The sequence below is a fragment of the Myxocyprinus asiaticus genome, chromosome 45, assembly GCF_019703515.2.
Source record: "Myxocyprinus asiaticus isolate MX2 ecotype Aquarium Trade chromosome 45, UBuf_Myxa_2, whole genome shotgun sequence".
Lineage (NCBI taxonomy): Eukaryota > Metazoa > Chordata > Actinopteri > Cypriniformes > Catostomidae > Myxocyprinus > Myxocyprinus asiaticus.
The window spans coordinates 4,576,500-4,589,016 of NC_059388.1; the positions used below are offsets into that span (position 1 = coordinate 4,576,500).

At 44.5% G+C, this 12,517-nt stretch overlaps 2 protein-coding genes across 4 annotated transcripts in view; one reads left to right on the forward strand and one right to left on the reverse strand.

The window, feature by feature from the left end:
• LOC127435324 (copine-8-like) overlaps positions 1-12,517 on the reverse strand; it is a 359,118-nt gene that overhangs the window by 156,523 nt on the left and 190,078 nt on the right. For all 3 annotated transcript variants that reach the window (XM_051688722.1, XM_051688725.1, XM_051688724.1), the window contains one exon: positions 2,065-2,128. In XM_051688722.1, the coding sequence (XP_051544682.1) occupies positions 2,065-2,128 (64 nt within the window). The remainder of the gene's footprint in view (positions 1-2,064; positions 2,129-12,517) is intronic.
• LOC127435349 (formin-2-like) overlaps positions 1-12,517 on the forward strand; it is an 89,198-nt gene that overhangs the window by 9,911 nt on the left and 66,770 nt on the right. The window lies entirely within an intron of this gene.

Consider the following 12,517-nt stretch of genomic DNA (forward strand, 5'->3'; position numbering starts at 1 on the left):
ACGTTCCATGTGCACCGCTCTTTTAGAATGAAAATAGACTCTTTTAGAATATACACTTTTTTTTGTTCTGCCGAAGCACCCAGGGGCGTTCTCTGCACTCCACGGGTGCAGAGGGGGAGAAGATGCTGAAATGCGCCGTAAATCCAGCAGATGAGTTGAATGAACTCGGTGGATGAATTCAGCTCAATGAATAGAACCGAACGGCTCTGAAGAGAAAATCTGAATGAGTGGTTGCATACCAGCTCCTTTTATACCCGTATGTCCAGGGGGGTGGCATGCAAAAAAGTAATCTGATTATGTTACTTTCATAGTGTTGTAATTGGATTATGCTACTGATTACATTTATTAAGTAATCTGTAATGGATGTGTGTTTGGGGCTCCCAAGAGTGACCCCTAGTGTCACTACATCGACACAACGTCGAGTGAGTGACAGATCGGGAACTACAGTTCATACAATATGAAAATCATTATGTCTATGGAGAGTCCTCATAAGGATAACCGCACCAACATGTGTGTGTGTGAGCACAGTTGGAATTCTTTGCCTGTCACACATGCTATTACTGAATGTTGTGTTTTACAACTAGGATGACTACTTTAAATAGACCATAGTAGGCACACTGACAATACAAATAAAATTCGGCTAGTTCTTGTCTAACCAAAGTATACTTTGGGCTTTAGATAACATCATGATACTCTAATAATTATCACCCTGAAGTGGTTTATTTTGCGATAGTGACTGGCTGACTTTACATTATTCTGCTTATTACACAGCTAATTAGTAAAATAACTAAATAAACAGACATTAAATATTGATTTAAGCTTTAATTATTTGATTATATGTGAAAAAAGAGCGTGGTGAAATGTGAAACTAGCACAGCTATATGGAAAATGTGTTGCCTGAGACAACGGTCAATTATACAGTTCAACGATAATATATCTGTCAACAGATTGCTGTGATTTATAAAGAGTCATGTAATAAAATACATAGCACATACAAATACTGGATAAAGTAGTACCAAAAAAATACTTTTCGTTGTTGAATGAAATATGAATATATTTAGACCATTTGGAACAGTCTTTGCATCGGGAGTGTACCTATGGGGGCTTTCACACTGGGCACGTTTGCTGCAGTCCGATTCTGAGTGTGATTGTTCCTGGTGCCCCCCGCAGCGTTGGTCTGGTTTCACACTCACTTGATTCTATCGAACCCTGGTCCATTTGCGTTCATCTTACGTCATCACAAACACGCATGGAGAACACAACGCGACTCATCATACTTTTTGTTTTTTTGTTATTTTGGTGCCATTATGCACAGCAGAGTGAACGACAACTGTGTATATGTGCGCTTCATGGCGTAACTCATCAGATGTCTAGGGGAAGGCGGCTTGCTGCTGCTCGCAAACGGCGTTTTTTGAGGAGACAGCTGACTGCAAGGAATTCTTATGCATCTTTGTTTACACTGCACGCTTACTCACGCTCGTGTCCATTGTGAAGTTATCGCCACTGTCATCTCCTATTATACCCTGTATTTACAACCTATAGTAGTATTTATAAGGTGTATAGATAGATAGATAGACAGACAGACAGTATTTATAGTGTTGTATGTCATTGTGGTGTCATTACTTTTTTGGGACTTTCAGGAATGTGTGGATCCTCGTGTGTTGTCGAAACTAATGATGTCGTCATCGGCTAAAACACATGCGCAGGTTACTTTACTTCCTGAACGAGTGCGCACCCGAGTCTGAGTTGCTTTCACATTCACGCGATTGCGCCACAGTTCCATTGCAACTGAACTCAGACCACCTCCTACAGGTAGTCTCGGGTTCGGTACCGCAGTGCGCTCCCCGGTCCATATGACAGCTTTCACATTGTCAATTTTTCATGCAAACCGTGCTCTGAAAAACATCTCATAGGGTGAAAGCACCCTATGATACCTTCAAATTCTGTTTAGGTAGACAGCTCACTAGGTTTTGGAACAGACTGATATAGGCCAATCTCAGCTGTACATAAACAAATGTTTATCCAAATAAGACCCTACTTCAAACGATCAATATTTGCACTTACCCTGCAGTTGCTAAGCTCTTCTGCTTTCACAATAATCGTCCCACATTTCTTCCCAGGAATCCCCCTGCGTTTGACAAAAAGAGGGTATTAAGGTCATAAATGTGTCTTAAATTGTGTTGTGTAGAACTGTCATAATATATTGTGAGACCATTTTTAAAAAACCTTTGCATAACACTTACTAAAATGTATTGCGGAGCTACCATGGTATAGTGATGATACATATTATTGTAATCAAATGTTACTTTGATATATACCATGATACTGAATCATTTCTGTATTCACATATGATTATTTTTGCATGATACTCCTGGGTAATGCAAGGAATATGATATTACCATTGTACAATCACCCAAAAAAAATAAATAAAAAATGCTATTCACTTTGTGGTACTTTTGCAATCAAGTGCTGTCTTCTGAACTCAAAAAACTTAAAAGACAAAACATACAAAACAAAACAAAAAACTAAATGAAGCTAAACTAAACAATAAAATGAAAAACAAAACATAAAAAAATAAAAATGAAACAAAACACAAAACAAAACATTGGCTCAACCAATTTCAGGAGTGTGGGGCGGGTCTATCTGTTTAAACAACCAATGGAAGACAGGTAAGCTTTCTCTTCTCTTTTAAATGGTATCATTTTCACCTGATACCTTCAGATCATTTAGTGAGGTTTAAAGGATTAGTCTAATTCTCTGTCACTCACACAAACAGAAGTAGGATATTGCTTTCCTAACAAAAGATTCTCGGAGGTTAAAGACCACAAAGTAGAGGTCGACCGATTATCAGCCTGGATGATAATCGGATCCAATATTCATAATTTTTCTAATTATAAGCAATTGTTATTTTGTCTGAGCTGATTGCTGATACATTTTAAAATGCGCTCCTTTGGCTCTGATGCCACCACCTCTCTCTGAAAGGTTACTGCTTGTAGTCTGGCTCAATGTCCTGCCCACATTATTATCGAATTGGTTATATGTCACGAGTATGGCCAATCAACACTGTACTCTGTATTCGTGGGCAGGGTTTGGAGGGTTACTTTTTTAAAAATGTAATCCATTACAGATTACTTAATAAATGTAATCAGTAGCATAATCCAATTACAACACTATGAAAGTAACATAATCAGATTACTTTTAATTACTTTCGGATTACCACAAGGGCACATATGTAAATAAAGTCAAGATAAAATCAATATGATCTCTAAAACTTTAAATTATGCCTTGAATGGAAACAGAACATATTTGAGTAATATTATGAGTACTGTTGTAGCTGTTATTATATCTAAGGAAAAGAAACATGTACACTACACCCTACCAAGAAAACAGAAATATAATGTAGAACAACTCTAAAAGTAATTTTAAAGAAATCAGTCAAGTTCACTGTCTGCTACAGAAAAAGAAAATGTATCATAAAGCAAATATAATCAGAACAGATGCACTGAATTATGTCTTGGTTAACATTAAACTAAATCTGACAGGATATACCTCAGGTTCAAAAACTCTGCAAAGTGTAATTCTATTCTATTCATTAACTTCAGACTGTAAATAATAGGTAGATCACACGTTATCATCATCATCACCATCATCATCATCGTTATTATTGTCATAATTAAATGTTGGAGAGTGTCTTTTCTCTGCTTGCTCATGATCTAAAGTCAAACATCACCAGCTAACAGCTGATTTCTATGTTTATGTTTCTGTTTAAAGATTTTTTTTAAAGGGGGAAAAAGTTTTGATTCCAAAAAGAAAACAAAATCTAATTTTAAAGAATAGATCAAAACAGATTTAAAATTTTAGTTAGTCTTTTTAATTACTTCTTCTTAATTACTATGTGTTGAACATGTTACATTTGTCAGAATGTCTCCCTCACCCAGACATTTGAACTGTTCTCAACAATAATTTATCAAAATCTGAAAAATTCTTCACTGAACTTTCTTTCCTAAGAACTTAAAAAACATTTTCAATTAATTTTGTATTTATGTGTACAATCTGGATTTGTTAATAATGATCAGGGATGCAAAATCATGAGAGGTGAAAAAGGAGAGAAAGTCATAGCAAGTTTTCCAGGAGTATTTTTTCAGTGGATTTTTGTATTGTTGTATTCAAAACTTTTTTTTCTTAAATGATGAAGGTGTAAGTACCGTTCACCTGGGGGAGGGGTAATTTTTTCAGCTGCAATACGAAACAGAACAACATACAGAACGTCATGGCTAATATAGTACAGTTCACATTTGCAACCATGCAAACCAGGGGATTTCCATGCCATACCATAGGTATGTTTCCATCCAAGTTGCGAATGTAATTTATGCAAGAAATCTGAATATTGCAAAAACAATGTGCAGATAAAGCCGCGTTTCCATCCCTTGCGTTTAAAAGAACAAAATCATCACTTCCGGGGAAATTGCAGCAACTGTGTGACTCTTTTATTAATAAAAATACGTGCGGTTTAGGACACGCAGACAAAACACTTTAATAACTCGTTTCATGACTGGAAATGACAGCGTGTCACAGTTCTGGGAGCACTATGTGTGTTTGCGTTCCTCCATCAAGACTTTGCGGTGTGGATCACCGCATGTAACAATTTTCATGTAATATTCGCCTTTTTTTGCCAATGTGTGAATGGCTTGTAACGCAACTTAAGAAATGAGACCTTCCCGGACTTCCTAGGTTGCCTTTTAAAGCCTAAAGACTGATTTTCATGCGAAGGGAGCGGGTCGGTTTTGTCGGGAAAATCCAAAGGATGTGACGTTTATGCGTCCTCCCAAGAGCCTTCTACTGAATTCCGCCCAGCTAAGTGGGAACGTGATTGTGATCGAGCAAAAACTAGAGTGAACATTGGCAGGGCATTTGATTCCTGGAGGGACCTTCGTTCGGTTTTGGGGATCAAAACTGACTCTGAATTGGCGTTCTTCTTATTGGACAGGTAATCTTACATAACTGCAAATCATGTGAAATATAGTGCCATAAGGATTGATCTGTGTAATTTTAGCTAACTTGATCTTGCCTGCTAACGCTGACGAATTGCATGCTTCCTTGCTTCGTAAGTTTCAAATAATTTCAACGTTCTTCTCTTTATACTAAAAGTCAGGTATACAGGATAAATTTAAGAAAATACGCTGGTTTCTTGATCGTAGTACAACATATGACATACAAAACATACAATAGTGCAACATAACAGTGCAGTGCAACAGTAAACTGTCTGGTATAGTTCGGTAGTATGTAGCTGTATGTGTGTATCAGTATGCTATGTTAGCTGATAAGTAGTTTAGTGGTTAAGTAGTTTTAGTCTCAGTGTTTGTAGTAAAACAATCATAACTGTGTAATTTTAATTATGTTACCTCATCTGTTAGCATGATGCTGGTGGATCACGTTCAGTCTCTTTGTACATTATGTCATTGTTTTGGCCGATGCTCGCTCGCTCGCGTCCCTAAGGAGTGTGTGCAGTTCACTTAACGGCCACAGGTGTCATTAATAACAAGGATTTCTGAATCTTACATACTGCACCTTTAAGTATCAATAAACCTGGGGTCAAGTGACACCAAGCGAGGATCGGACATGTGAACGGTGAGCTCTGAAACCCCCTTGAGCCAGGGAGTAGATTTGGTCGGAGAGATATGGGAAATGTGGCGAGAGATACTGGGCATGTCGGCAATGCTGACGAAGGTCATTGCTGATTTGGAGGATCTTGTTGTGATACGTTGATTGATCACTGCCATGGAGGCAAAGTTCTCTGAGATGGTTACAAGAGTGGGGGATGTCGAGAAATGGATCGATTATCTGGAGTCATCGGAGAGGGAATTATCTGCTAATCCACTAGCAACCAGAGTAGAGTAGCCAAAAACTGTACTCAAGTAAAAGTACAATTACTTTAAAAAAATAATTACTCAAGAAGATGTAAAATTACTACCATAATTACTTGAGTAAGAGTAAGAAAGTATCCAATTAAAAGAGTACTCAAGTAGTGAGTAACTCGTTACTTTCACAAATGACATAATAAACGTTAACTCCCCTATATTCCATTACATAATACACATTTAACATGTATTACAATATTATAATTATTATTAATGGAAATTCTGTAATCATTCACCATCATGTTGTTCCAAACCCATTTGACTTTATTCCATGCAACACAATAAGGAGATATTAGACAGAATGTTTGTCACTATTTACTTTCAGTGAATGTTTTTTTCTCCATATTTTGAAAGTGAATGGTGACCGAGACTGTCAGTCCCTGACATTCTGTCTAACATATTTTGTGTTCCACGTAATACAAAGGGTTACACGGGTTACACGACATGAGGGTTGGGAAATGATGACAAAAAATTTAATTATGGCTGAGCCATCACTTTAAAGGTATAGTTCACACAAAAATTTAAATTATCTCATCATTTACTCACCCTCATGCCATCCCAGATATGGATGACTTGCAGAATGCAAATTAAGATTTTTAGAAGAATATTTTAGCTCTGTAGGCCAAAATGTTGATGCTCCAAAAAGCACATAAAGGCGGCATAAAAGTAATCCATAAGACTCCAGTAGTTAAATCCATATCTTCAGAAGTGTTATGATAGGTGTGGGTGAGAAACAGATCAATATTTGTCATTTTTTGCTAGACATTCTTCTCCCTGCCCAGCAGGGGGCAATATGCAGAGAAGAATGTGAATCACCAAAAGCACAAAAAGAAGAATGTGAAGGTGATCTGTTTCTCTGTTTCTCATCCACACATTCTCATATCACATCGCTTCTGAATATATTGATTTAACCACTGGAGCCTTATGGATTACTTTTATGCTGACTTATTTGATTTTGTTTAGCTTTAAAAACGAACTTTCGCAGCTGAAGCTACAGAGGTTAGTTCACTCTCCGTCTCTGTAGCGGATGTAACACGATCCTTCCGACGGGTGAATATCCGCAAAGCCGCTGGCCCAGACGGCATTCCGGGCCGCGTCATCAGAGCGTGCGCGAACCAGCTGGCTGGTGTTTTTACGGACATTTTCAACCTTTCCCTCTCTTTGTCTGTAGTCCCCACATGCTTTAAAACATCCACCATTGTGCCTGTTCCAAAACAATCAAAAATAACTTGTTTAAATGACTGGCGTCCTATTGCTCTGACCCCCATCATCAGCAAATGTTTTGAGAGACCAATCAGAGATTACATCTGCTCTGTATTGCCACTCTCTCTTGACCCGCTGCAGTTTGCTTACCGCAACAACCGCTCCACTGATGATGCCATTGCATCTACAATACACACTGCTCTCTCCCGCCTGGAAAAAAAGAACACTTATGTGAGAATGCTGTTTGTAGACTACAGCTCAGCATTCAACACCATAGTGCCCTCCAAGCTAGATGAGAAACTCCGGGCTCTGGGCTTAAACAGCTCGCTGTGCAGCTGGATCCTGGACTTCCTGTCAAGCAGACGCCAGGTGGTTAGAATAGGCAGCAACATCTCCTCATCACTGACCCTCAACACTGGAGCCCCACAGGGCTGTGTTCTCAGCCCACTACTGTATTCCTTGTACACACATGACTGTGTGGCAACGCATAGCTCCAATGCCATCATTAAGTTTGCTGATGACACGACGGTGGTAGGTCTGATCACTGACAATGATGAAACAGCCTACAGAGAGAAGGTACACACTCTGACACACTGGTGTCAGAAGCACAACCTCTCCCTCAACGTCAGTAAGACAAAGGAGCTTGTGGTGGACTTCAGAAGAAAAGACAGAGAACACAGTCCCATCACCATCAATGGAGCACCAGTGGAGAGAGTCAGCAGCTTCAAGTTCCTGGGTGTCCACATCACTGAGGAACTCACATGGTCCATCCACACTGAAGTCGTTGTGAAGAAGGCTCATCAGCGCCTCTTCTTCCTGAGACGGCTGAGGAAGTTTGGAATGAACCGCCACATCCTCACGCGGTTCTACACCTGCACTGTGGAGAGCATCCTGACTGGCTGTATCTCCGCCTGGTACGGCAATAGCACCGCCCACAACTGCAAAGCACTGCAAAGGGTGGTGCGAACTGCCAGACACATCATCGGAGGTGAGCTTCCCTCCCTCCAGGAAATATATACAAGGCGGTGTGTGAAAAAAGCTCGGAGGATCATCAGAGACTCCAGCCACCCGAGCCATGGGCTGTTCTCACTGCTACCATCAGGTAGGTGGTATCGCAGCATCAGGACCCGCACCAGCCGACTCCATGATAGCTTCTTCCCCCAAGCAATCAGACTTTTGAACTCTTGATCTCCCATGATCAAAATACATCAGCACTGCACTTTATTACCCTTACTCTTATATCTCACACTGGACTGTCATAAATTATATTATTATTATTATATTATGTTCTCTCTTAACAACTGACTATCAACCGACAGCCTGAATGTCAATACAGTACAATACTGTACATTCTATATATATATATATATATATATATATATATATATATACTTTTTTAATATATTTTTATTTTTTATTTTTATTGAATAATGTGTATCTATATAGTGCGTATTGTATACTGTACAGTGTATGTTATTATTTGTATACTGTTGAGTATAATTATGTGTATAACGTCATGGTTACTGGTGTAACCTCCGTTCCCTGATGGAGGGAACGAGACGTTGGTGTCGATGTAGTGACACTAGGGGTCACTCTTGGGAGCCCGAGACACCTCTGGTCTTTGATAAAAGGCCAATGAAAATTGGCGAGTGGTATTTGCATGCCACTCCCCCGAACATACGGGTATAAAAGGAGCTGGTATGCAACCACTCATTCAGGTTTTACGCTGAGGAGCCGATATAAGGTCCGGCCATTTCAGCGGGTAGTTCAGCGTTGTGGCAGGAGGGACCAACATCTCGTTCCCTCCATCAGGGAACGGAGGTTACACCAGTAACCATGACGTTCCCTATCTGTCACTCACTCGACGTTGGTGTCGATGTAGTGACACTAGGGGTCCCTATACAAAACGCCACAAGGCTGAACTGTGTTACGTGAACTGGCGGTGTGTGGTGGGCAGACTTGCTGTGTGCCTCATAGCCAGCACACCAGGTCGACACGTAACCTCCCCCAACACAGTTATGAGTGTTGAACGGCCCTTTTTGGGGACAAGTCGACTACCCAGAGATAGAGACAGGCTTAACCCAGTCATGGCCTCTTTCCCCTTCTCTTTTTCCACTCCCTAAAAAAGAAGGGGGATTATCCGACTGGGCCGCCAGGTCTAGTCGGGGGGTGTCCCTCCCAAGGGGAGGACACCGCGGAGACCACACCTCGCCCCAAGAGAGGGGGGGATATTTAAGTGGAAGAATACATCACATGGTCTTTCCAACCATGTGGAGAGCCTTCAAGGTAGATCCTACCCAATGGGGGAGGAGTTACTACAACATGGAGACTGAGGGGCTCTGCCCAAGGAAGACGCAGTTTGCCAGTAGGGAAACGAACTAGCGGAAGATATAGATCGCATGGGGTTAGCCTTACAGGGAACCGCCACATGCGGAGCACCTACCCCAGAACCGGGCTCTTAGTTAGCGCGTGTACTGGGCCGGCAGCGAGTCTCTCCGAAAACTCGACTGCCACAGGGCTCGGAGGAAGTCAATCAGGGAACAACTTTTGTGAACACTACTGGGAATTAACAGTGCACGTCTTCAGCTCAAAAAGAGGTGGAATGCGCTATGTGCAAGCGATACACCCAGCCGGCTATCCCGGGCTTATCCGCTTGTGTTGCGTGCCACTACCTGGGACCAAACCGGTTCCACCCGGAGGTTGTAGAACCTTGCAAAGGTGTTGGGTGTTGCCCAGTCCGCTGCTCTGCAAATGTCTGTTAGAGAGGCACCTCTGGCCAGGGCCCAAGAAGCCACAACACCACGGGTAGAATGGGCTCGTAGCCCTACCGGGGGTGGCATGTTTTGGGCGAGACATGCCATAGTTATGGCGTCAATGAGCCAGTGGGCGATCCTCTGCTTGGAGACAGCACTTCCTTTCCGCTGTGCACCAAAGCAGACAAAGAGCTGCTCAGAGATTCTAAAGCTCTGCGTGCGATCCAAATAGATGCGTAAAGCGCGCACCGGACACAGCAACGACAGGGCTAGGTCTGCCTCCTCCTGGGGCAGTGCTTGCAGGTTCACCACCTGGTCTCTAAAAGGAGTGGTGGGAACCTTGGGCACATAGCCTGGTCGGGGGTCTCAGGATCACGTGAGAATAGCCCGGACCGAACTCCAGGCACGTTTCGCTGACAGAGAACACTTGCAGGTCACCTACCCTCTTGATGGAAGTGAGCGCAGTCAGGAGGGCAGTCTTCAAGGAGAGTGCCTTAAGCCCGGCTGACTGCAAAACTCAAAGGGGGCTCTCTGTAGACCGTGAAAAACTACAGAGGTCCGATGAGGGAACAAGGCATGGCCTGGAGGGATTCAGCCTCCTGGCGCCTCTTAGGAACCTGATGATCAGATCATGCTTCCCTAAGGACTTACCGTCGACTACGTCATGGTGTGCTGCTATGGCAGCAACGTACACCTTCAAGGTGTAAGGGGACAGCCTCCCTTCCAACCTCTCTTGCAGGAAGGAAAGCACTGATCTGACTGCGCACCTCTGGGGGTCTTCCTGATGGGAAGAACACCACTTAGCGAACAGACACCACTTAAAAGGCATACAGGCGCCTCGTAGAGGGAGCCCTAGCCTGAGTGAACGTGTCTGCCACCGCAGGTGGGAGACAGCTTAGGTCTTCCGCGTCCCGTCCAGGGGCCAGACATGGAGATTCCAGAGGTCTGGGCGTGGGTGCCGGATGGTGGAATTTGCCCGGGGGGAGCTGTCACGAGGAGCGTGAGGTCCGAGCACCACGTCTGGGCGGGCCAGTAGGGTGCTTACCAGGACGACCTTCTCCTCGTCCTCCCTGACCTTGCACAGAGTCTGTGCAAGCAGGCTCACTGGGGAAAACGCATATATGCGAATGCCAGGGGACCAGCTGTGTGCCAGCGCGTCTATGCCGAGGAAGGCCTCGGTGAGGGCGTACCAGAGCGGGCAGTGGGAGGATTCTTGGGAGGCGAACAGGTGCACCTGTGCCTGACTGAATCGACTCCAAATCAGCTGGACCACCTGAAGGTGGAGTCTCCACTCTCCCTTGAGGGTAACCTGTTGTTACGGCGCGTCCGCCGAAGTGTTGAGGTTGCCCGGGATGTGAGTGGCTTGCAGCGACTTGGTGCTGCTAACTCCATTGGAGGAGACGGCGGGCGAGTTATGACATACAGCGGGAGCGCAGACCGCCTTGGCGGTTGACATATGCTACCGCTGCCGTGCTGTCTGTCCGAACTAGCACGTGCTTGCCCTGGATCAACGGCCGGAACCTCCGCAGGGCGAGCAGAATTGCCAGTAACTCGAGGCAGTTGATGTGCCAACGCAGCTGCGGACCCGTCTAGAGGCCGACGGCTGCGTGCCCGTTGCCAACAGCACCCCAGCCCATTTTGGAGGCGTCTGTCGTGACCACGACGCACCTGGAGACCAGTTCTAGCGGAACACCTGCTCGTGGAAACGAGAGGTCGGTCCAAGGGCTGAAAAGACGGTGTCAGACCGACGTAATGGCCACGCGGTGTGTCCCGTGGCGCCATGCCCGTCTCGGGACTCGAGTCTGGAGCCAGTGCTGAAGCGGCCTCATATGCATCAACCCGAGCGGGGTGGCCACCGCCGAGGACGCCATATGCCCCAGGAGCCTCTGAAAATGTTTCAGTGGAACCGCTGTTTTCTGTTTGAATGCCTTCAAACAGGCCAGCACCGACTGGGCGCGCTCGTTCGTAAGGTGCGCCGTCAAGGAGACTGAGTCCAACTCCAAACCGAGAAAAGAGATGCTCTGAACCGGGAGGAGCTTGCTCTTTTCCCAGCTGACCCGAAGCCCTAGTCGGCTGAGGTGTGAGAGCACCAGGTCCCTGTGTGCGCATAACCCGTCTCGAGAGTGAGCTAGGATTAGCCAGTCGTCGAGATAGTTGAGAATGCGAATGCCCACCTCCCTTAACGGGGCAAGGGCAGCCTCTGCGATCTTCGTAAAGATGCGAGGAGATAGGGACAGGCCGAAAGGGAGGACTTGTACCGATACGCCTGACCCTCGAACGCAAACCGCAGGAATGGTCTGTGTCGAGGAAGGATCGAGACGTGAAAGTACGCATCCTTCGGGTCTACCGCCGCGAACCAATCTTGATGCCGGACGCTCGCTAGAATGCGTCTTTGCGTCAGCATCTTGAACGGGAGTCTGTGTAAGGCCCGGTTCAGTACTCGCAGATCCAAGATTGGCCGCAACCCACCGCCTTTTTTCGGTACAATGAAGTAGGGGCTGTAAAACCCCTTCTTCATCTCAGCTGGAGGGACAGGTTCTATCGCGTCCTTCCGTAGGAGGGTAGCGATCTCCGCGCAAGGTAGCAGCGTTTCCATCTTTCACCAAGGTGAAGTGGACACCGCTGGACCTGGGCGGATGCCCA